At 37.4% G+C, this 27,053-nt stretch overlaps 1 protein-coding gene across 1 annotated transcript in view; it reads left to right on the forward strand.

Moving 5' to 3' along the window:
- Positions 1 to 27,053, forward strand: part of CPA6 (carboxypeptidase A6) — a 525,192-nt gene that overhangs the window by 135,596 nt on the left and 362,543 nt on the right. The window contains exon 3 of the mRNA XM_086696069.1: positions 1,546 to 1,636. Coding sequence (XP_086552195.1) covers positions 1,590 to 1,636 — 47 coding nt within the window. The 5' untranslated portion in view covers positions 1,546 to 1,589. The remainder of the gene's footprint in view (positions 1 to 1,545; positions 1,637 to 27,053) is intronic.

Raw genomic sequence — 27,053 nt, forward strand, 5'->3', positions numbered from 1 at the left:
TTATTACAAAGTAACAATGTTGAGCTTCATCTGGGCCCTGTGCTCCTGGACACTAGTGACAGCTGAGAAACCTCCCCATCCTTTTGTAACTCTTCTTTGTTTGGGATGTGACAAAATGGCTAAACAGGTAACCAGTTAACTACAAAGGACCACCATGACCTTGTAAAACCTCAAGTTTTCTCCATATTCTTTGAGACCTTTATCATAACAAATACTCTCTCTGTTGCAATGGCCTGAATAAAATCATTTCCTTAATTGTCTGGAGCCTTTTGTCTTTCGGGGTTTGGTGCCACAACCCAGATAGTATTTGTCCTTGCCTCAGGGTCCTGTTTACTCCTACCGGGTAATGAGACCCCGCTCAGAGCCTTTGTGCTTCATTCCTATGTGGTGATCCAAGGACCCAAAAGTGAGCTTAGTTTCTGATCCTGTGTTCTGGACTCTTGTCCATTCATAGCACGATAAAGATTTGATTCAATACCTTTTGAGTACTTGCTTCATATCTGGTGCCCAATTCTTCTGGTTTCATGGTCTGATCATTTTATGATTTCTGTAAATGTATCAATGGTTTATACAGATCTTGTTTTCTCAGTTGAAAGACAGAGAACTGGTATATTGGTCTTTTCTGTTTATCTTTTTCCCTGTTTTGAGATAAAATCAGCTAAGAATATATTACCAACTGGTAATAAAACCCAATAGAATTTAGACCACTGATATTTTATTTCTGTGTGTATGCTTGACCCATGGATCAATTTTTTGAATAAAGCTGTAAGCTGTCTACTTATGTCTGTTTGTATGTTTATATATCTGTAATTCAGAAAGGTCTTTACATCTCATTGTGTAAGTATATAATATTTTCCTGCCCTTCATGGTATTAATAAATTAGATTGTAAAATCTCTTAAGGTAGCTCTACTCTGATTGGCTTAGTGATAAAAAGCACTTATGTAAGCTGAATGTTCCATAAACTTCCAGATATTAAGGAAATTAAACCTCAAATATTTTCAATGTAAAAAAGGAGGTATCCTTATAGAAATGAACCCAGAAATGTTTTAAGAATTCAGGTGCACATAATTTAGGTAAATCCGTGGCAAGCAAGACTCGTTATTTTGATTTAATTGAAAGCAGCTACAGGGGCTTCTGGCTGGCTCAGTCGGTTAAGCATCCGACTTCGGCTCAGGTCATGATCTCACAGTTCATGAGTTTGAGCCCCGCGTCGGGCTCTGTGCTGACAGCTCAGAGCCTGGAGCCTGCTTCAGATTCTGTGTGTCTCTCTCTCTGCTCCTCCCCTGCTCATGCTCTGTCTCTCTCTCAAAAAGTAAACATTAAAAAATTTTTCATTAAAAGCAGCTACATATTTTCCATTAGATCAATGTTAAGTGTAATATATATGTAGACTTTTATTCTATTTAGATATATCTTTCCTAAACATACACAGGTTTGCTGAATGGAAAAGATACCACTACTTTTACTAAATGTTTAATCTTATGAGATATGTAAATATTTATGACCAAAATTGAATCATATTTTGACAAATTTTATTCCAACAGGGTTGTGGACACTCTTGCAAAGAAAAGATGAACATCTGCCCAAAATGTGGTTCAAACTGGAGACTAATGATGCCACAGGAACACCAAGAAGGTAGGAATATTACTTACATTACGAAGCTCTCTGGAGAGAGCAGGGGAAGCCTCCCAAACAGGTCAAAAGAGGCTTGAAAGAAAACAAGAAAGGAGACTGGCGTGGGTCTTTTATGTTGGTTAGGGGCGGGGCTGGAGTGAAGTTTCCTACATACAGGCAGGGACTTGGTATGATTCAAACTTACCACCAGTAGCAAAGGAGGAAGCACCTGACTTTTCTTATCAACTATCCTAAATGTGGGACAGAAGAGGAGGAGGAGATTTAAGGCTTAAAAGCTGTCAGCAGTCAAACATGAACTTAGGCATACTCCTAACTGCAAACAGTATTAACATTTTGTAATATGTCCACTTGAAGATAATTTCTAAGATTTTTAGGTAACTTAAAATCTTGTATTGGTATCGAGTTAGTTAATCAATATTTACTAGATGCCTAGATCATTTCTATGTGAGACAGAATACTGAAACATTAATTACTAAGCATAATTTTAAATTTATATTTTTCCCTCTTGTTTTATGATACAGAGAGAGTATGTATTTGGGTCTGTTAAAGAAGATGTTCATTTTTTGCCACTTTGAGACATTGTACTATAAGAGATGTGTTTGTGTTAAGGAGATAAGAGTAGTTTTGCCCTAAAGTTAAATGACTGGTTGCTCCAGAATAAGAAGAGGAAAATGTAAGACAAAAGCCAAATGAATATAGAAAGTTATGGAAGGTGTGCTAGAAGGGATTTGTTTTTCTTTTTGTAATGGCCAAAGCTGACTAAAGTTTGATGGGTGTATTAGTTTTCTTTTGCTGCTATAACAAATTACCACAACTAGGTACCTTAGTCCAAAAGTCCAAAATGGGTCCCACTGGGCTAAAATCAGGATAGTAGGGCTGCATTCCTGCGTTCCAGGTTCTAGGAGAGAATCAATTGTCTTGCCTTTTCATGCTTGTAGAGGCTGCCTGGAATCCTTGATTCGCAGCCCCCTTGCATCTTCAAAGCCAGCAATAACTAGTTAGTCTTTTTCACATTGCATCATTCTGACACTGACTTGTCTGCCTCTCTCTTCCACATTTAAACAACCATTGTGATTACATTGGGTCCACCAGGTAATCAGGGATGACTGTTATTTTAAGGGCAGATGATTGGTAACTTTATTCCCCTCTACAATGGAACTAATTCCCTCTTGTCATGTAACAACATATTCACAAGTTTCAGGGATTAGGAAGTGAAAATCTTTGAGGGGCCAATTTTCTGCCTAATACAATGAATTTATTTATAAGATTTTCCAAAGGAGAATTCATGACAAATATTATAATGGTACAAAGATAGAATTTTGTCTTCTCGGTTAAAGTGGAAAATTTTTCTTGGATTATTAGCCTGCTCTAAGAAGTGGTTGTATAAAATTATTCTCATCTTCTGTGTAATCTGTCTATATTACTGCCCATATCACTATCAGGACTTTAGGTTTTCTGGCAGCTGGCCCTTTCCTTCAGAATATGAAGAACCCTGTGAGCTGAAGCCCGAGGACTTGGTATAAACCTCAAAGCACTCACCACCACAGTAGACCATGCATGGGCCAGAGTTCCTTCTGGATATTAAAGGAGATGTAAAGACATCTTAGTGAATGTCTAGGCCGCTAAGTTCTCTCCCTCTTCTTTGAGACATTCATTAATGAACATTCTCTCTATTACAATAGCCTGAACAAACATTTCCTTAATTGTCTAGTACATTTTATCTTTCACAAAAGCAAAAAACCATCCTTAAATTACCTGTTTTCCAAGCTGACTTATGCTTCACTTGGAACTCCTGCTCTTGAAGAAAAGTGTAGCTTGATCAGCCTGATCAGTCCAGAGCATGGGGTCTGGAGCAAGTCACAAATTCTGGCTCTGTGTGACAATGGGCAGGGACTTGATCTTCCTGTGCCTCAATGTACATGTACATAAATGGAGATGATGATGATGATGGGGATGATGATAATGGGGATGGTGATGATGATGATGATGGGATGGTGAAGATGATGATGGTGATGATGATGGTGATGATGAAACCTTTTTGTTACAAAAAGAGCTCAGAGTAAGTGTCTGGTTCAGATTGCTGTACATGCATCTGCTCTTATTATTTGAGGAACAACTAAGGCTCACCAAGTGCTAATATTCTGAGGAAAGTTTATTTTCCATTCCATTCTTCTCAACTGGAATTTTATGCTCACCTTTTAACTTCCACGCTTACACGGCACATAGATTGTAGGAGCACAATAAATACTGAGTGAATCAATGGAGGATGAGTGAATGGGTGGATTTTTGGAGGAAGGAAGGAAATATGGGTGAAGAGGCAAGTATTAGTAGAAGCAAAAGATGACTGATTTTCATCACCTGTAGTATTTCTTTACAATTAAAAGAACAATTTGAATTCTAAGCTCTGTCTCAAAGATGTTTCATTAATTCTCAGAAATAAAATGAAATACATTTCATTTAGGGAGTGGGTGCTACACAGGCAGCTGATATGATTAAGAACATTGACTCTATGTTCTGGGGTCAAGGCATGTGAGGCAGTGTGTCCTATCTTCAGTTAATGACGACTATCTCTGGAAACCTGGTTTCTTTCCTTAGGGAAACAGTATAAATTAAGGTCTACCCAGATTGAAATGCATCACTGTTCAACTGAGTACAGAAACTTGAATTCACACTTTGATTTGTCAGGAAGACAGAAATGCTTTCAACATACAATCAGCCCCGTCATTCTTCACACCAAACGGAAATACACAGCCTGATCCAGGCACCTAATGTGGGAAATCTTTTTAAACTTTAAAACAGACAACAGAACTGTATGTCATTTTTTAAAATTAAGCTGTAATGTGATATTCAGTTTATGTTCTGAAACAATCAATATTTTAGGCAACCAGCCATAACTCTTGCTATCTACTGCCCTCCAGTGGATTTCTGTCAGATATAACCTCTGAAAATTATTTTAAATAACCTATACACAAGCTTTCCTTTCCAATGTGATGTTAAATCTTCAACATAAACTTTAAAAATTCACTTGTAAATACTCAATAATAATCCTCAAGACTTTTTTGTAAATCACCTTGTCTTTAAATGACCTGATGTCAAGGTAAAGTTCCCATTTATTTCCCCCGAGCTTGGCTCTCCCTCAGGAGTTTGCCGTAGTGTTGGTTTATTTCCGTTTTGGCCCATGTCATTAGGCCCTGAACCTGCTACTACTTCTAACTAAATTCACTCTGGGCAAAAGGAATGGCTTGATACTTGTCAGAAGAAGCTCAAATAGCTCCTGTAGACACTGCCTTGACACTGCTGCAAGCAACCATTTCCTCTCATTTTACAAACAGAAGTCACAAATCAGTGATACCCGTTGAGAGTAAAACTGAGATGCTCCCGCTCCTGGTGACCCCTGGATGTAGCAAGTTCTGATAACAGGAAGCTGACTTCCAGTGCGCTGAAGTTTGACTTGTTCCATCAGAATGTGGTTTGATGAAGTGTTAGCTGTCTTTTGGTGGCTACTCAATTTCTCACTGCCTCTGTTTTAGTAACATTTTTGTTGTTTTAAAATAATACACCTCATGGGGCACCTAGGTGGCTCAGTCAAGCATCTGACTCTTGATTTCGGCTCAGGTCCTGAGCCCCACGGCAGCATGGAGCCTGCTTGGGATTCTCTCTCTCCCTCTCTGTCTGCCTCTCTCCCACTCTTGCACTCTCTCTCTCTCTCAAAAAAAAAAAAAAAGTTAAAATAAATACATACATACATAAATGAATAAATAAATAAGATAATATACCTCATAATAAGGGCTGTTCCTCATAAGGTACATTGGTATAATTGTCTTCCTCATTTTTCTTTGGTAAACATAGAACAAACATTATGCAAAAAATTGGGAATTTAATGCATGAGATTTTCTCAGGGCAGGAAACTATGGTGAATACCAACTAAATAACAGGACTCTCACAGGTAACTAATTACATGGAAAAGATAATGACCAGGAAGACATTTCTGGAAGAAAATTACTGGTTTTTCCCTTTAAAGTAAGCATGACTAAAGCTAAGCTCAATTTAGTCCTCTAAATATACACATAAAATATGAAATCATTCAGCAGAAACTAGCCTCCTTCTAGCTGGGGTTTTAGAAGTGGGGTTCTAAAATACTGCTCCACCAGTAATTCACCACCAGATTGATGAACACTGAAAATACGTTTTCAGTCTAATGAAATTTTGAGATAACACAGCACTTCAAGTCATGCTTTTTGGGTTCATTAGAATGCATTTTCTTCTATATTCTATTTGCTTATCAAAATACTCCCTCAAGACCCACAAAAGTGAATATAGGAAATTGTCTGTTTAGCTTATAATAATAATAGCCTCAGTTACATTTTAGATATGCTGCAACTGAACTTTGAGATAAATCTCTTTACATAATGCTTTAACAAAAAAGACAGATTAAGAGAAGCTCTAGAAAGTGACTGATTAAATTGGACTCTAATCTAATTTTATATATTCAACATGTATTTCCTTATTCACTCTCTTGCTCTAAAAATATTCATTGAGCATCTACTATATACCAGAATGTAAAATACAGAGGGTTCAAACATGATCAAGAAGGTCCTGCTGAGAAGTTCAACATTTAGTGGGCAAGACAGATGGGTAAATAGATAATTAAAATACACCATAGTTAAGTGTTATAATAGAGAGTGGTAGGGATTATTATGGGAACATATAACTCCAAGTGGGGACATTGCAGAGAAGGGGCATTATTTGCATTTTTAAAAATAAGTGAGTTTATTGGGTACACAGTCTGCAGTGAGCCCAGTCCAAATGCAAATATAGCCAGGTGCCAAAAGGCTGGCTTGTATGAGAAATTGCAGATAGTTCCATTTGGCCTGAGCAAGGGCAATCTGGCGGGAAAGGGGGGGTCTGCTGGGTGGGTGGTGGCCTTATATGTTTCAACAGGTGCTTTGGAAAGTTTATGGAAACAGTTGAAGAATGCTATGATCAGATTTAAATTTTAGAAAGTGTACTCTGATGGAGGAAAAAATTGTGAGAGACATTTCATTAGCAGCAGGAGGTATTGGAGGTATTCCAAATATGAGATGATGAGAAATGCAAAACTAAAAAGACATAAATCCAATCGAATACATCGTAAGAAACTTACATTATTTTCCATATTTATAAATTCTGTAAAGTGAGTGTTTTATAAATCATGCCAAATCATTTCTCAGGTAAAAAATGTATACAAGTAAATTTCTAACCAGAAATATAACCACATATTTTTAATATAAGCAGGTGTTGTTCATATTTACTTATTTTTTTCTTTTTCATGGGGTATCATTCTGTACACCTACTTGTTTCTGCTCATGTCTCTTATTTGCCAAATATAGAATCAGATCCGAATTTTGCCTTCCCCAAGTATATCCCAGCCCTTTCTAGGTTATTTGAGTTATTTAAAAGTCTTATTCATGGGCCAAAAGAAATCTCTGAAATAAGAGCAGTGGGGGAAAGAATTGGTAGGAAAAAATGACAAGAGACAATGATAGACACTTAGGATAATACACTGGCCCTCCACAATGACTAAAGACAATCTAGATCACAGTACACTGATCCTTAATGAGACAGAGCTAATCTAAAAATCATTTATAAAAGCACCTCAATCCTGGGCCAAAAATAAAATAAAAATGAGCCCAATTTCAATGCTTAAATGAAATCATATTGCAGGGGGGAAAAGCCAAAACTCTTTATGACAACTGAACTCCATTTCAGTAGGCAAAAATTAAACAAGAGTGCTTAGTTTGGGGGGGAGCAAACGTGGGTGTGTTGTCATGACCTACGTGCACTTGAGTGTCCACTCCAGACGGGATGAAGAAGTCTCTTGATGCAAACCCTCTAGGTGCCAAGGTCTGCACAGCCACCTGCTGGCTGTGGGTCCTTGGACACATTACTTAGCCTGTCGAGGCCTAATTTCTTCATCTATAAAGGGGTTTCATGGGACTATTGACATGTTTAGGCCAGGTTCCAGGGGGAAGTCTGAAACATAGTCTCAGGCTGTTTACCCAGGAGATTCTGAGTGTATTTCCTCCAGTGTGAGGTGAAGCCCCTGCCTGTGTTCAGCCTCATCCCCCTATGGGTGACTGCTCATACACACATCTCCACATTGTAGACACCATGCACCCAGGCTAAATCTTTGCAGAGAAGAGCAGTGTTTCCCAAAGAATTAAAATCTACGAGAACGACACTCTGGCTGAAACAAAAGGAATTCACATTGCAAAGTAAACCTCTAGGTTTTTAGTCTTTTTTTTTTCAATATATGAAGTTTATTGTCAAATTGGTTTCCATACAACACCCAGTGCTCATCCCAAAAGGTGCCCTCCTCAAAACCCATCACCCACCCTCCCCTCCCTCCCACCCCCCACCCCCCCATCAACCCTCAGTTTGTTCTCAGTTTTTAAGAGTCTCTTATGCTTTGTCTCTCTTCCACTCTAACCTCTTTTTTTTTTCCTTCCCCTCCCCCATGGGTTTCTGTTAGTTTCTCAGGATCCACATAAGAGTGAAACCATATGGTATCTGTCTTTCTCTGTATGGCTTATTTTACTTAGCATAACACTCTCCAGTTCCATCCATGTTGCTACAAAGGGCCATATTTCATTCTTTTTCATTGCCACGTAGTACTCCATTGTGTATATAAATGACAATTTCTTTATCCATTCATCAGTTGATGGACATTTAGGCTCTTTCCATAACAAATAATCCAGTGAATAAATGGGCAGAAAACATGAATAGACACTTCTCTAAAGAAGACATCCAGATGGCCAACAGGCACATGAAAAGATGCTCAACGTCGCTCCTCATCAGGGAAATACAAATCAAAACCACACTCAGATATCACCTCACACCAGTCAGAGTGGCCAAAATGAACAAATCAGGAGACTATAGATGCTGGCGAGGATGTGGAGAAACGGGAACCCTCTTGCACTGTTGGTGGGAATACAAACTGGTGCAGCCACTCTGGAAAACAGTGTGGAGGTTCCTCAAAAAATTAAGAATAGATCTACCCTATGACCCAGCAATAGCACTGCTAGGAATTTACCCAAGAAATACAGGAGTACTGATGCATAGGGGCACTTGTACCCCAATGTTTATAGCAGCACTCTCAACAATAGGTTTTTAGTCTTTAAACATCTGCATCCCACTCACAATTTTCCTTAAGAATCATAGTGTGGATTATTAATGTTTGGGTAAATAAAGAATCTATTTATTGTTGTTCATGAAAATAAAAGCCCAATCCAAATTCAAGTTTTTCTCTTTTGCTAGATAGAAACGGTTTGCATGCACATTTGAAGCCAGAGTTTGCCCTAACTTCTAGCATTAACAAAATGTTATGTTCATTTAGTTTATTGATTGATTTTAGGAACTGAGTTTTAATTTGGACATCTTGCTACAAATATGAATTTCATCCTTTTTTTGCTTGCTTTTAAATTTGGACTGTTAATTTTAACTTCTTTTTAAAACTTGCAATCTACAAAGCCACATCTGATGGCCAATTTAATGTAAGAAGGGTCTAGGCTCCACTATTAGAGGATATCTTTTTCTTCTTATTTGCCAATTTGAAAACATCTTGAGCTTTTCTTTTATTGACACATCTTCTCTATCATTACTTCTTCTGGGTGAATAATTGAACGTCCAGAGCTAAAAGATGGGATAAAGAGAGAGTTATGTATCAAGTAAACATGGAGATTTTTAAGTTTTTTAAAAATATTTATCAGCACTCTCAGTTTCTAAAACAGATTTTTAGATAAAACATGTGGAATTTGAAGCAAAAAATTAAGATGACTTGTGTGGCCTAAGACACAGCTGAGGGATTCTAAACCACCCCCCACCATGTCAGAATGTCATCTGCTATCAGCTATTAGTTCTTCAGCTATTGCTTCACGTGTTGAGGACAAAGAAATGACCCCTGAGCCCACTTGAAAAGTGTTGAGCCATGCAGGAAGCAGGGGAAGACATTTAAATATCTTTTGTGGCTTTTGCCATTTCTCTAGGCAAAGGACTTCAAACTGCTCCATGTGGTATAATCAACTACAAAAATAGAAAATTCTCAGAGAGGTATTAGATATTTCTCTTTCTGCCCTCATCAAGAACAATAGTGTTAATAATTATAATCTAGGGTCCACTAAATTTTATGAAACGTTGTAATAGTCTCAGTAAGTAGGCCAAATGACCCTTGCCTAGTTGCTTATCCTTATAATTACATGCTGATTTTGCCTGAAAAATAGAAATGATTAGCTTCCAGCAAATCTCACCAGGTGCCACTTCTGTATGTGGGGAATCACTGACAACAGGGTGTGAGTTTATGGATATAAAGAAATATCTTCTATCCCAAATACCTCTGCTACGCTTTTCTCAGGCATTTGGGTTTCACGTCTTTTTTTTTTTTTTTCAACGTTTATTTATTTTTGGGACAGAGAGAAACAGAGCATGAACGGGGGAGGGGGCAGAGAGAGAGGGAGACACAGAATCGGAAACAGGCTCCAGGCTCCGAGCCATCAGCCCAGAGCCCGACGCGGGGCTGGAACTCACGGACCGCAAGATCGTGACCTGGCTGAAGTCGGACGCTTAACCGACTGCGCCACCCAGGCGCCCCTCACGTCTTTGAGATAAGGGGTTCCTTCATCTGCAAAGCAGGAGTAATAATAGCTCTGTACCAACAGGACAGTGAAATGAGATACACGTGGAGGAGCCGAAACCTAATGACCTGGGCACTGCCATGGGAAGAAGGAAACCTAAATAGGAATGTGGGCAAATATTGAAGACAAGCTTGCTCGCTACACAATTTTTCCAAGGGCAAATCCACTCCAATTCCCATGATTTACCTCTTCTCTTCTGACTTATTGAAGTCACAATTGTGGGATCTAAAAGGTCTCCTTGGAGAAGTACCAGGCCATTCAACCAAACTGACAATGTTCTACTGATCAGGTCTACTGCTAAGTCTATAATTCATTGCTCGAAAGGAATAATTAGAACAGTTTTATAGCCACCAGCATCATTGGACATTTCCGTGTTCTGCAAAAGTGAACATGCCACCTGAAATTGCCGTAGACTTGGAGAGCGTATAACACCCAAATAAGATTCCAAAATGTCATTACTTATTCCTGTTTTTCTGCAAAGAAAAATATGATCAAAAAGTCATTTTATAAGGACAATGACACTTTCTCTTAGTATTTGGTGTAGGATCTATTTCACATTGAAACTTGATTCAGAGACAAATAGTACTTCCTAAAATGTTCAAGTAACATAATTCCAAAGTATTACATTTACAACCAAAATCTGGAATAATATTGTCTCTGGGGGATAAAAGACCATAAGATGATAAACTGGAGGATGCCAATATTAATGTGTATTATTACCATACATGTACCAAGTGTTTAGCCTATGTCATATCATCTGTGGCAGAGACTTCAGTCATCTCCTATATGCATGATATCTTTCTTACACATATTAGTAAGAGTTAAACATATTTTTAAGTTTTCATCTTAATTCCAGTTAGTTAACATACAGTGTGGCAAGATTTCAATATTTTTTATGGCTGAATAATATTCTGTTGGATATGTATGTATATATATATAGTATTTCCTCTTTATCCATTCCTCAATCAGTGGACATTGGGCTGCTTCCATATCTTAGCTTTTGTAAATAATGCTGCTATAAATATAGGAGTACATGTATCCCTTTGAATTAGTGTTTTTGTATTCTTTGGGTAAACAATAGAATGATTGCTGGAACATAGGGTAGTTCTCTTTTTAACTTTTTGAGGAAACTCAAAAAACATACGATTTTAGAAAGTGACTGTACCACTTTCTATTCCCACCAACAGAGTAGGAAGTTTCCTTTTTCTCCACATCCTCTCCAACACCTGTTTTATCTTGTGTTGTTGATTTTAGCCATCTAACAGATGTGAAGTGATCTTATTATAGTTTTGGTTTGCATTTTGCTGATGGTAAATGATGATGAATATCTTTCTATGTGTCTGTTGGCCACCTATATGTATTATTTAGAGAAATGTCTGTGGATAGCTTCTGCCCATTTTTTAATTGGATGATTTGTTTTTTGGGTGTTGACTTTTATATGTTCTTTATATATTTTGGGTACTAATCCTTTATCAGATATGTCATTTGCAAATATGTCCTCCTAATCCATAAGCAGCCTTTTAGTTTTGTTGATTGTTTCCTTCACTGTGCAGAAGCCTTCTATTTATATAGTCCCAATAGTTTATTTTTGCTTCTGTTTCCCTTGCCTCAGGAGACATATCTAGAAAAAAGTTGGTATGGCCGATGTCGAAGCGTTTACTACCCATATGTACCGGAGGATTTTTATGGCTTCAGGTCTCACATATAAGCCTTTAATCCATTTTGAATGTATTTTTGTGTGTGGCATCAGAAAGTGGTCCAGCTTCTTTCCTTTGCATGTTGCTGTCCAGTTTTCCCAATACCATTTCTTTAGGAGACTTTGTTTTCCCACTGGATTTTCTTTCTGCTTTGTTGAAGATTAATTGACCATATAGTTGTTGGTTTATTTGTGTGTTTTCTATTCTGCTCTGTTGATCTAGGTGTCTATTTATGTGCCAGTATCAGAGTGGTTCGATTACTACAGCTTTGTAATATAACTTGAAGTTCATAATTGTAATGCCTCCAGCTTTGCTTTTCTTTTTCAAGATTGCTTTGCCTATTTGGGGTCTTTGTGGTTCCATACAAATTCTAGAATTATTTGCTCTAGTTCTGTGGAAAATACTGTTTGTATATTGATAGGGATTGCATTAAATATGTAGATTGCTTTGGGTAGTATAGACATTTTAACAATATTTGTTCTTCTGTTCCATGAGCATGGAATATCTTTCCATCTCTTTGTGTCACCTTCAGTTTCTTTCATCAGTGTTCATAGTTTTCAGAGTACAAGTCTTTCACCTCTTTGGTTAGGTTTATTCCTAAGTATCATATTGTTTTTGGTGCAGTTATAAATGGGATTGTTTTCTTAATTTCTCTTTCTGCTGCTTCATTATTAGGGTATAGAAATGCAACAGATTTCTGCATGTTGATTTTATATTCTGCAATTCTACTAAATTTGTTTATCATTTCAATAAGTTTTTTTGGTAGAGTTTTTGGGGTTTTCCATATAGAGTATATGTCATCTGCAAATAGTAAAAGTTTTACTTCTTCCTTACTGATTTGGATGTCTTTTATTTAGTTTTGTTGTCTGATTGCTGTGGCTAGGACTTTTGGTACTGTGTTGAATACAAGTGGTGAGAATGGATATCCTTGTCTTGTTTCTGACCTTAGGGGAAAGCTCTATGTTTTTCCCCTTTGAGTATGATGTTAGCTGTGGGTTTTTCATATATGCCCTTTATTGTGTTGAAGTATGTTCCTTCTACACCTACTTTGATGAGGGTGTTTATCATGAATGGATGTTGTACTTTGTCAAATGCTTTCTCTATTGAAATGATCACATGGTTCTTATCCTTTCTCTTGTTGATGTGATGTGTCATGTGGATTGATTTGCAAATATTGAACCATTCTTGTATCCTGGCAATAAATCCCATTTGATAATGGTGAATTATTTTTTAATATACCGTTGGATTTGGTTTGCTAGTATTTTGTTGAGGATTTTTACATCTATGTTCATCAGGGATATTGGCTTGTTGTTCTCTTTTTTTGTGGTGTCTATCTGGTTTTGGTATCAGAATAATAATGAACTCATAAAATGAATTTGGAAGTTTTCCTTCCTTTTCTCCTTTTTGAGTAGTTTGAGAAGAATAGGTATTAATTCTTCTTTAAATGTGTGGTAGAATTTGCCCATAAATCCATCTGGTCCTGGACTTTTGTGTTTTGGGAGTTTTTAAATTACTGATTCTATTTCTTTGGTGGTTATTGATCTGTTCAAATTTTATATTTCTTCCTGCTTCAGTTTGGTGGTTTCTAGGAATTTATCCATTTCTTCTAGGTTGTCCAACTTGTTGGCATATAGTTTTGAGTAATATTCTCTTATGATTGTTTGTATTCCTGTGGTGTTGGTTGTTATTTCACCTATCTCATTTGTGATTTTATTTGAGTCATTTCTTTTTTTTTTTCATGTTAGTTTGGCTAGAGGTTTATCAGATACACTGATTTTTTTCAAGAACCAGCTCCTGGTTTAATTGATCTATTGTATTGTTTTTTAAGTGTCTGTATCATTTACTTCTGCTCTTATCTTTATTATTTCCTTCCTTCTGCTGGTTTTAGGTTTTATTTGTTATTCTTTTTACAGCTACTTTAGGTGTAAGGTTAGGTTGTTTATTTGAGATTTTTCTTACTTCTTGAGGTAGACCAGTATTGCTATGTACTTCCCCTCTTAGAACCACTTTTCTGCATCCCAGAGGTTTTCGACTATTGTATTGTTCATTTTCACTTATTTCCATATATTTTTTTTATTTCTTCTTTGATTTCCTGGTTGACCTATTCATTATTTAGTAGGATGTTCTTTAACCTCCATGTATTTCTGGCCTTTCCAGATTTTTTCTTGTGGTTGACTTCTAGTTTCATAGTGTTGTGGTCAAAAAAGATGCATGGTATGATTTCAATCTTCTTGAATTTGTTGAGGTTTGTTTTGTGGGCTAATATGTGATTTATTCTGGAGAATGTTCTGTATGCACTTGAAAAAGAATGTGTATTCTGCTGTTTTAGGATGAAATGTTTTAGATGGACGAATATATTAAATCCATCTGTTCTATTATGCCATTCAAAGCCATTGTTTCCTTATTGATTTTCTGTTTAGATGACCTGGCCATTGATGTATGTGGGGTGTGAAAGTCCCCTACTATTATTTTATTATTATCAAATAGTTTCTTTATGTTTGTTATTAACTGTTTTATGGATTTGGATGCTTCTCTGTTGGATACATAAATACAATAAAGCCTTGTATTGTGAATAACTTGTTCTGCAAGTGTTCCATAAGACAAGCAAACGTTTCTAGTAAATCTGAATTTGATAAACCAGTGATGTCTTGCAATATGAGTAGTACATGATGCCTAATGTTACATGATCACAACTGACCCAATGGTTGTTAAAATTCGCTTTGATATGTGAGTGCTTTTTACGAGCATATTTCCAGAACAAATTATGCTCTCAAACCAAGGTTTTACTGTATTTACAATTGTATTATCTTCTTGTTGGACTGTTCTCTTAATGATTATAAAGTGTTTTCTTTGTCTCTTGTTATATAGTCTTTGTTTTAAAGTTGATTTTGTCTGATATAAGTATTGTTACTCCAGCTTTCTTTTGACATCCATTTGCATGGCAGATGTTTCTTTGTCCTCTCACTTTCAATCTGTAGGTGTCTTCAAGTCTAAAAATGAGTCTCATGTAGACAGCATATAGATGAGTCTTGTTTTTTTTATCCATTATGTCACCCTATGTCTTTTGATAGAGCATTTAGTGCATTTACATTCAAGGTAATTATTCATAGATATGTATTTAGTGCCATTTTATTATTTGTTTTGGGTTGTTTCTGAATATTTTCTCTGATCATTTCTTGTTTTCTCTCTCTAGTTTTTGTGGATTTGATTTTCTTTGGTGATATGTTTGGCTTTCTTTCTCTTTCTTCTTTGTTAGTAGTTGTTTATATATGTGGTTATCATTAGGTTTGTATCTATTCTCTTCTGCATATAACAGTCTATAAAGTTGATGGTTGATTAAGTTTGAACCCATTCTTTTCTCCTCTCCTCCTCATATTTTAAGTATATGTTATTATATTTTATATCCTGTTTTGTGAGTTTCTTGACTGATTTTTTATAGAAATATTTTTTGTTACTGCTTTTGTGTTTTCTGCCTCTATAATGTCTCTTTTGGTGTCTCTTTTCCACTCAATGAGTCCCCTTTAATATTTCTTGCGAGGATGGTTTAGTGGTCATGAACCTCTTTTGTTTTTGTTTGTCTGGGAAACTCTTTATCTCTGTTTCTCCTCTGAATGATAGCTTTGCTGGATAGAGAATTTGGGGCTGCAGATTTCTCCCATTCAGCATTTTGAATATATCATGCCACCCCATCTGACTTTCAAAGTTTCTGTTGAAAAATATCCTGCTAGCCTTATGGGTTCTCCCTTGTAAGTTAATGAGTTCTTTTGTCTTGTTGCTTTTAAAATACATTCTTTATCACTATTTGTTGACAATTTAATTACAATATGTCCTAGGATGGGTCTGCTTTTGTTGATTTTGCCTCCTGGATCTGGATATCTGTTTCTTTCCCCAGATTAGGGAAGTTTTCAGCTATTCTTTCCTTTTTTAAAATTTTTATTTACTTATGGAGAGAGAAAGAGGGAGAGAGAGCGAGGAGGGGTAGAGAGAGAAGGAGAGAGAATCCCAAGCAGGTTCCATGCTTATCACACAGCCCAGCCCAAAACTTGATCTCATGATTGTGAGATCTTGACCTAAGCTGATATCAAGAGTTGGACGCTTAACCAACTGAGCCACCCAGGCTCTCCTATTGTTTCTTCAAATAAGTTTTCTGCCCCCTTTCTCTCTCCTCTTCTGGGACTCCTATAATACAAACGCTATTGCATTTGATGAAGTCACCGAGTTCTCTAAGTCTGTTTTCATTTTGTGTAATTCTTTTCTCTCTCTCTCTCTCTTTTGTTCAGTTTGATTACTTTCCATTACTCTGTCTTCTAGTTCACTAATTCATTCCTCCCCTTCTCCCAACCTGCTGTTCATTCCATCAAGCATGACTCTCATTTTATTTCTCATTTTATTGAGCCCTTTATCTCTTTTATGTTTTTCCTATCTCAATGTGTTAAGGATCCCACTCATGTCTTCCACTTTTGTCTCAAGTCCAGTGAATATCCTTTCAATTATTGCTTTAAATTCTCTATTGCATATGTTACTTAAATCTGTTTCACTTAGACCTCTGGCCATGGCCTTGTCCTGTTCTTTCATTTGGGATAAATTTCTCTGTCTTCTCATTTTGTCTGCCTCTTTGTGTCTGTTTCTGTGTGGTAAGAAAATCATCTCTGTCTTCTGCTCTTGAAAGTAGTGGCTTTATGAAGAAAAGGTCCTGGAGTGCCCTGCAGTGCAGTGTCCCCTGTGCACCAGAACCTGGCACTTCAAGAGAGTGTCCTGTGTGTGTTGCTTACATCTTGTGTTGTGTCTGAGTCACTTTTCCTTTCAGTGCAGTCATGTGCACTGACTCTCTGCCCAATGTGGGTTGTGCTTGCTTTCTGTGGTGTTAGTGGGACCCAGGGAGGACAGCTCTGAGGGGGGGCATGCCCTCTGGGGAACTTGAGAGGGGTGGCAGTGTTAGCAAAATTTACTTTGGGACACTAGCCCTATACTGGATCCCCCAAAGCACTGTGACAGCTCAGGGCTGTGTGCCAGGGCAGCCAGGGGCATGAGGCTGGGTGCAGCACATGGCAGTGACAGGGGGCATGTGGCTGAGTGTGGGGCATGGCAGTGGCTGTGTACCCAGTGGCTGTGTGGAGTGTGCATGCAACTTTAACAAAATTTGCCCTGAGCCCTAGGCCAAGGATAGCAGGCTTGGAGAAGGTGAGTTCTCAGGATAACTTGTGGGCATGGTATGCTGCTAGAAAGTTAGGTAGCAAGTATCTGTGCATCCTCGCCTTCCACAAGTTGCTCTGTGTTTCTGCTGGGAGGTGGGGGAGGAAAATGGAAACTGCCAGCTCCCTCATTTTTGGAGAAGTCTCCCAATATACTTCAAAATCAGTATGAACAGGTCTGTCTCCCATTTGCCCCTGGTGTTGTGTAAACTACCACTTTTATCACTCACTAGCTATCACTGGTGAGTGATTTTTATCACTGCCAGCTATCACTCACCCTCCTGGCTTGTCCAGTGCTGAGTCAGCTGACTTTTAAAGTTCCAGGTTTCGGGGTGCCTGGGTGGCTCAGTCAGTTGGGCGTCCGACTTCGGCTCAGGTCATGATCTCGCGGTCTGTGGGTTCGAGCCCCGCGTCGGGCTCTGTGCTGACAGCTCAGAGCCTGGAGCCTGTTTCGGATTCTGTGTCTCCCTCTTTCTCTGACCCTCCCCTGTTCACGCTCTCTGTCTCAAAAAGAAATAAATGTTAAAGTTCCAGGTTCCAAGTCCCACTGTTTTTAAAAACTGGTAAACTCTGGTAATTCAACCCTCTGGTTTTTAAAGCCAAATGTTAATGGAGATTAGTCTTTCCAGTGTGAACTCCCTGGTGCCAGGGCTCATTTCTCTGCCCTTTCCACCTATGCAGCTCCCTCCCTCCTGTAGGCAGCCTCCTGACTTTCTGACTGTCCTAAACTTTCAGATGAAGCTTATTCTCTATGTTTATTTGTGGGGTTTGTTTTGCTAGTCCTCAGATTACTCTCCAGCTTATTGACTTGGATGTTGATGGTATCTAGTTGTAAACATGTAACTACATAGTTTACATGTAAACATGTAAACATCATCACTGCCCAGCTGAATGTTACAATTTTAAGACTACTTTTGTAGTAAAGGTGTGACAATATGTTTAATTTCCAGACAAGAGGGAAGGAATCCCTCTTCCAGCTTCCAGGTCTTGTCCTTAAAGGAAAAACCACACAGACCATTTCCCCTTCACCCAGCTCCCACTGCTAGGATGTGGAAATAGCCATCTTAAAACACAACTAGACACTAAATGTTGATAATTGTTAAGCAACAGAAGAGGAACCTGGATTCTGAGGATCATACAGCTACCATCCCAAGCATGGACTATGTATTGGGACTTTTGCATTACAGAGAAAAAAACCTTCCATCTTGTTTAATTGACTGTCATTAGCACCAAACCAACTCCCTAACAGATCATTACATCTTCACAACAATCTTAAATAGAAAGTGTTATTATTTTCATCTTACAAATGAGGAAATTGAAGAGAGAAAAAAAAAAACAACTTGGTAGTTTCCAGAACCAGTAAGTGGCAAACCTCAGCTTAAAACTCAAATCCAACTTTCTACTGTATTACTGAAACTTTACTGTGCTGAAACAGTTTTATGCTAGATCTGGCTTTTTACGACTTCGGAACAGTCATACTTATCCCATTGCAGCCTCAGTTTTTGTTGTCTGTAAAGCCTAGTGCAGGAAACAAACCACTCTAAGTATTTAAACAGAATAAGATTAATACAGAAATTTTCATCTTTACAATACTCTGAAAGTTCTGGATGAGCTTCCACTGGATTTTAGGGGTTTTTTTTGTTTGTTTGTTTTTAATTTTTTTTCAATGTTTTTTATTTATTTTTGGGACAGAGAGAGACAGAGCATGAACGGGGGAGGGGCAGAGAGAGAGAGGGAGACACAGAATTGGAAACAGGCTCCAGGCTCCGAGCCATCAGCCCAGAGCCTGACGCGGGGCTCGAACTCACGGACCGCGAGATCGTGACCTGGCTGAAGTCGGATGCTTAACCGACTGCGCCACCCAGGCGCCCCTGGATTTTAGGTTTTAAGGGCATACCACCTTAGATGTGGCCAGGAAATAGCTGCTTTTACTACTAAGGCTGCTTCTACACATACACTGCCTCACAGGTATGATTCAGAGGGCAAACTCCACCCAGAACCTTAGCTGCAGAGGAATCTGGGAAATCTAGCTTTTACCTTTTCAGCTCCTCCATATAGGAGGAAATGTAGAAGGAAATGAAAATGAATCACAGAGAAAATTAGAAGAAGTAATCTCTAAGAATCCCGGCCCCACTTCTTACTTGCTGTATGTGTGTCTTTTGGTAAATTATTTAGCCTATTTGTGCCTCAATTTCCTCATCTAAATATGAGGATAATAATGGTACTTACTACATGGGATTGTTGTGAAGATTAAATTAGCCTAAAAATATGTAAAATATTTAGACAGTGACTGGCACATGGTATTATATGTGTTATCTATTATAATTGTTATCATTATCATTAAATCTCTTCTAATTCTAAAATTCTCCAATATTTGTTTCTTAGTGAGTCCAAAAGTTGAAGAACATAGGTGACCAACTTCAAATTCAAACACCTTGAGCTGAGAAGTATAGAATTTTAGAGACACATGTACCCTCAATTTAAGAAATTTCAAGAACATTCACCCAGCATTCTCTCACATTAGCTGCATGAAGAACCTTTGACTGTTGGAGCAAATCTGTGACATATCTCTTCTGCTGAGATTTCTGGTCAATTTTTATTTTATTGTTTTTTAAATATAATTAATTGTCAAATTGGCTTACATACAACACTGAGCGCTCGTCCCAACAAGTGCCTTCCTCAATGCCCATCACCCATTTTCCCCTCTCCCTGCCGTCCACCCTCAGTTTGTTCTCTGTATTTAAGAGTCTCTTGTGGTTTGCTTCCCTCCCTCTCTGTTTGTAACTATTTTCTCCCTTCCCTTCCCCCATGGACTTCTGTTGAATTTCTGAAGATCCACATATGAGTGAAAACATGATAGCTGTCCTCTGACTGACTTATTTCACTCAGTATAATACCTTCCATGTTGCTGCAAATGGCATGATATCATTCTTTCTCATTGCCAAGTAGTATTCCATTGTATATATAAACCACATCTTCTTTATCCATTCATCAGTTGATGGGCATTTAGGCTCTTTCCATAATTTAGCTATTGTTGAAAGCGCTGCTATAAACATTGGGGTACATGTGCCTCTATGAATCGGCACTCCTGTATCAGTTGGATAAATTCCTAGTAGTGTTATTGCTGGGTCATAGGGTAGATCTATTTTTAATTTTTTGAGAAACCTCCATACTGTTTTCCAGAGAGGCTGCATCTGGTCAATTTTTAAATAATACTATGGAAGAGCATGATGTTTTTCCTGAAGTAAATATTCTCTCTCTATGTCTCCTAGTGATAGGTACCTGTTCTTTGGCTAAATATATGCTAATCAGAGCAAATATGGCATTTCAACATCCTTGCAGCTAGGGCAAGCACGTGACTAAGTTCTGTCCTATGGTCATGAACAGAAGTGGAACCTCATTTTACCCTTAAACAGAAAGCTATACCTTCTCCTTACTCCTCCCCTTTTTTCTGTCTGTGTTATGCTGCTTTCCCCCAAACCTGCCTTATAAAAGGTGATTGTTAAACATGCAGGAATTTTGCAAGACAGTTGTTAAACTGATGGTAGTTTTATCAGCCATGGTAGAAGTATTTATAACATGGAAATCCATAAATATTACAAATCAGAGCCAATATCCCCCAACTGGGGACTTTTTTTTTTAGAGAGTCATTTTACCAACACACCATTGTCCCTGTTCTCCTAGAATCAGGATATGTGAGTAAGATCTGTGGGCCCATATGATAAGGGCAGGTCCTGGAGATGGCAAGGCAAGGAATCTGAGTTCCTAATGCAGAATGAAGCCATTGTGTCAGCTTAGACTCTTTATGTGTGAGATAAACATTTGTATCTAGCTCAGTGATTCTCAGCAGGGGACAATTTTACCCACCACACCCCAGCCCCCAGAGGACATTTAGAAATGTAAGGAGACATTTTTGGTTTCATTAATTTGGAGAGTGTGGTTGTTTCTGGCATCTGTGGGTAGAGCCCTGTGATGCTGCTAAATATCCTACAATACACCAGACAGCTCCCACTTCCAAGAATTACATGATCCAAGATGTCAACAGTACCAAGGCTGAGAAATCCCGATATAGTTTAAGTCATTATTTTGTTGGGTTTTTATTACAGCCAGAAAACCTGTAGCCTAACACTAATATAAATATACAACTGAAATCTCCAGTATTCTTTTATATAAATACAAATGCACACATGCACACATATACCTGCATGTACATGCATATATGTACATTCAGTTATATAATAATAACTGTTATTTAAAATAAAGTTTGAAGGAAACCTATCATATAATGGGTTTCTTAGTGTTTTTCTACTTTTGAGCATTTATTCTTTGAAATCTCTGAACACTGTTCTGGGCAATGGAAGAGGTAATTTACCAAGTGGCTAGAGAGGTCTAAAAGAGTTAATGCTTCTTCAGAAAATGAGTAACTCACTCCTACCTAGAATCTTATATTGGGAGCAAGAGGTGAGGGTGTTAATATTTCCCCTCCAAGAAAGTGGTAAACCTGAGTGCTGTCTGTAATTTCCTTCTGAAATCACACCAAGGATGTTATTGAATTTGACCAATAGAGTTCCTCTGATCACAGAGAAGTAAAAATGGATTCTGAAGAAATGTCCACTGGGGAAATAAAAATGTTGACAAAGATAAAGAAATAGAAATTCAAGCTGTCCACGAATGTTCTGTTGAAATAAAACTGAAAATGCATATGCTGTTAGACCAGAGTGAACTTGAGAATGAAAAAGCAATAAATACTTCCCAGTCTTTATGTAAGGGAAAAATGGACAGAGTTCTGATCACTCCAAGGCAAATAGACTTTTTAACAATTAAGTATTACCAGAAGTTTATCTCATTTATATAATGTGAATAGTATATCTATAATATAAATTATATAGATGTGTCTGTATGTGTATGTGTGCATATAAACTAAACTGATGAGTTCTAAAATTTTAAACATAATTATAATAAACATTAATTTAACTTGATTTTATCTCTCATATTTTACCTGATTAATGAATCATACTTTTGAAAATAATAGTAACTTTTCTTTCCATCATTCCAGACCTACCCTGTGGTTTCTACCCTTAATCAGTGTTAGTCTGATTTTTTTCTTTCTACCTTTCTTTCTCTCTAAAATTCATCCTGGTCTGTGATTTCTTCTATCCCTCACCTTCTTGAGCAAAATTACCTGGTGCTCTAAATTGTCAAGTACACTATCTCCAAAAATTGTCTAATATTCATCATCATTATTATTTATAGTCAAAGCACTTCCTTCCCAGCCCCTCAATTCAAATCTTTTACTGATTTATCAAGTTTAAAAGCTATTATTAATCTAATCACCACCAGACATACATTTATTGAATAGCTTTTATGTGCTAATGCTCTGGAGGAGACACAAATGAATCAGACAGGTCCTCCTCTAAAGAGGCTTATAATCTATTAAGGGAGTTCAGACATTTTAAAGAAATTATATTTCATTTACTTCATGCTTGAACAGGAAGTTGTTATGGCTCAGTAAATCATCATAATACTAAAGTGACACATAGTACTTTGTGTTCATATATTCTTTTTTTAATGTTTATTTGGGGAGAGAGAGAGAGAGAGAGAGACTGAGGGAAGGGCAGAGAGAGAGGAAGACAGAGAATCCCAAGCAGGCTCCACGCTGTTAGCACAGAGCCCAACGTGGGACTACAAACTGTGAGATCATGACCTGAGCCAAAATCAAGAGTCAGAGGCTTAACCAACTGAGCCATCCAGGCGCCTCTGTGTTCATATATTCTTGAATTTTTATGCTAAATAATTAAATATCTTTTGGAAAATGCTTGTTTTTTCAAAGAAAGGTAAATATTTAATTTTGAAGAATCTCTAATTCCTCTTCATAATTTTCTATACAGTAATTATTACTATTGGTTTCCCTGCATGTACACAAATTCAGCCTTATAAATGTTAACATGTGTGTGCAAAGTATGAACAGAACTGTAGCAAGCATTCCACTCCTGACTCAGGGGTTGCAAACTGGCACCCAAGTCACTTCTAACCCCAGGTGTGCTTGGTTGAGCACATACTATCATGTTTTTTAAAAAGCATTATTATTTTTCATACTTCAGGCAATTTATCCTGCACATTATTATTTCCGTACTTTTTCTTTTGTTGTTCCTCTGATCTTCAGGTTTAGGCCATTACCCCCAGTTGGCCCTTTGAGATATGCAAATTCTGCCTATTCTTTTAAACCTGGGGACCCAAGTCTTGCTATAAAGCTTTTCTTAGTTGTGCTAGTTCTCATTGATCTGACTCCACACCCTTTCTATTATCCATGTAATTTATTCATACATCCTTTCTATATGTGAGATCATGTCCTGAAAGATTCATTCATTCTTCATCTCTGGAAGTGGCTTCTCCTACGAAGACAAACTGACTACTACTATTCACTTCTGGGGAATCCCCTAGAGGTCTTGAATGTCTTAGAGCTTCATTTGTGGTCTAAATTTTCTATACCAATATGCAATTTGGGTGTCACCCGGATATCATATCTGTTGTTACTTCAGGTACTACATGTCTGTGTAGGGTTTTATGAATATAAAACATAATGATTTCAGAATAATTTTTCTTGACATACAGAAAGACATTTATTTCACTCAAGCTTTCCTATAAGAAGTTAAACAAAATAATCCATAGTTGAAGGCATTACCAAAAATATTCTTAACATTGTTTCATGTATCCCTTCAGTGATCAAATAAAGGAAAAAGTTATCTGAATGAAAGAATAAGAATGACCATCTTCACAGTGGGTTTACTTCGGCATGTGGAGAAAAAAATCCATATAGGTTGGACATAAAATAGCAAATGAACTTACTAGGTTCGTACAGGTGATGGAAATCCCACTGATGTATTAAAGTTCTCAAGAGCTCCCAAGACCTGGGGATCACTTTTCAACAATTGTAGAACAGCCATAGTTATTCCCGTAATTCAGTGCCCCCTTTTCCCTCAACCATTTTACAGCTAAGAGAGGAAAATAGAAACAAAATACAATTTTCCCACTCCCATGTCAGACTCTTTCCATCCTTATTGTGGGAACTGATTTCAAAAGAGTGATACCTAACCCATGGCATGTAGGAACCTGTCACCAAAGTTCTAGTGAATGCGAATATCATATTGCCAGAAAACTTTGAAATTTACTGTTTTGAAAAATACATACTAGATATTAATATAGCTATAAATGGCTATGGAACAACACAAATCATTTTTTCAGTTGCATACCCAACACATAGGGAAACTGTAATAAACTAATTACTCATGCATAATTTTAACTATTAGAATTACTTATGGTGAGATATGCTAATTCTTTATACACAATACATCACTACTATTCCTAAATAATTCCTTAAGACCCATGTATACCTAAATGTAATATTTATGATGGATAAATACATGTAATCATTTGGTGTAAAACCAAGAAGAAGAAAACAAATGAAGCAAAACAACTTCACTCCCTCAAAAATAAAATGAAACCTATAGTCCTTAGTAACATTTCAGATTAGAATTCTTATTGAAGAGTTTTCAGTTTGTTTTCATTATATTTAATTAAGCTTATTTCCTCCCAAGCAATATATTCATAAGTCTTTCTCAGGAGGATGATCACTCATATTGGCAACATGCACTGTGCTAATTCTAGGGCAGAAGGTATGCTCGATGACAAATGTTCTGATGTAACATTGACAAACCACCGGAGTCAGGCAGCGACAGAGAGACCGGATTCCATGGGCAGCTAGGCTCTCCTTTCTAAAGTGAAGAGTTGGGATGGAAAGGCAGGTGTGCAGATCACTTTGCAGATGTACACAGAGAAGGTGTGACTTTGCGGCAAGATCTTGGCCATGGATGTACACCAGCATCAACCAGGGCTGGCTTTGGACAGAAGCACATTAAGCTTCGATATTGCCTGTTTGTCCTCCAGCAGCCAGATGAAGAGTGAAGACCATGTGGGATGTTGGGACCTCAAAATTGAAAGAGACTCAGTCCCTGAATTCACCTGGAAAAAGCTGCCTCCTGACTATGAACACACACCTTGACTTTTACAGGAACAAAACATTTATTGTGCTCAACCGCTAGATTTTGGTTTTGCTGTTATTGTCTTGATATAGCAAATATAGTTAAGTAAACTGTACACTCCCCCTTTTTTTGCACAGCACCTGGTCAAGTTGACAACTATAATACTGATAATATGTATACTACTGGATTGTGTTATAAAGTTGTGACTTTCAGTGAAGGGTTGTTATTATTCATGATACTAGTCAAATCCAACATAAGGTTCCTATTAAAATGGAAGTAATTTACTCTCGTGAAAACTCATCATTCTGTAGTTATTTAATATGTAATTTAGATATGGACAATTGAAAGTTTTAGTACCTCTGGTGTGAAAGGCTCTGTTTTCTTCCTATGTCCTCTCATTTGAAATATATTGAGCATATAACCCAAAGAGTAAAATGTTTCAAAGAGATTTTTTTTGACATGCATGATTGTGATGGTTAATTTTATTGTCAACCTGTCACGGGGTACCCATATTAAACACTTCTGGGTATGTCTGTGAGGATGTTTCCAGATGACATTATCGCTGGAATCATGGACACAGTAAAGCAGATTGCCCTTCCCAAGGTAGATGAGTAGCTGGGATATATCAAAAAGCAGAGAATGGGAGAATTCACCCCTTTTTCCTGCCTCACTGCTTGAGCGAAGACATCTCATTTCATCTTCCGCCCTTGGTCTGGGAGTTACATCATTGCCTCCCCTGTCCCTCAGGCCTTTGGACTTGGGACTTTGGACTGAATTACACCACTGGCTTTCCTGTTGCTCCAGCTTGCAGTTAGCCACCTTGTGGGACTTTTCAGCCTCCATAATTGTGTAAGCCAATTCCTCATAATTAATAAACAAACAAACAATCACACACTACTGATCCTGTTTCTCTAAAGAACCCTAATACAATGATGATCTTTCTTTCTCCTCACTTTTGTTCAAATGAATTTAAAACAAAGTCAGGTGTTTCAGAAATATGTTTCCCAGAAATGATATATTTTCAAAACTACATGTAATGCTTAACTAGTTTTTATGCCACAGAAAAAGAGATACTGTCAATAATCATATCAAAGATATCTTAAAATGATCTTTTTAAGAAGTTTTAAGTCAGTAAGTTACATAGAATATATTTTTCTATCAAGTACTATATAATTCTCAGTTTTTATTCCAACGTAATATTCATTTTTATAAAAGATTCAGTTTTACTTAGTAGTTCAATTTTTAAGTTTCCAAAGACATATATTAATTAGGAACAAATTTTAACAAATGAGATCAATTACAGAGTAAAGGTAACATTTAAATTAGTGCTGTCTGCATATTCCTAGGTCTTAACAAGTGATACCCATGATCACTGACCTACTAAAGCTTTATCTTTCTCAGTCACTTCTCCAATCCTTGCTGTGGCTTTAATTGATCTACTTGAGTGTCCTAAAAACGTTTCTTTGATACTATTTCCAGAAGTCTCCGAAATGGTTCAAGATATTATTTCAACGATATTTACTCCAAGGCCACAGCAAGTAAAAACTAATGTTTCCTAAACCTGGATATGCATCAGAATTATCTAGAGACTTTGTTAAATGGCTTCACCCTCATAGTTTCTGGCTTAGTAGATTCAGGGAAGCATGCTGAAACATAGAGAATGGGTCTAGAAGAACAATTCCCCAATATACAATGAGATGGTACAATGAAGGGGTATCAGTGTAGGGTTCAGCAAGCCAATAGGTGGTTCAAGCCACTCACATTCAAATAGTGCACAATGAAGGACTGCCTCCTGTGGGATGAGTCATCTACATGGTGTA

Source organism: Puma concolor, chromosome F2 (genome assembly GCF_028749965.1).
Source record: "Puma concolor isolate L17-30 chromosome F2, mPumCon1.1.hap2, whole genome shotgun sequence".
Taxonomy (NCBI): Eukaryota; Metazoa; Chordata; class Mammalia; order Carnivora; family Felidae; genus Puma; species Puma concolor.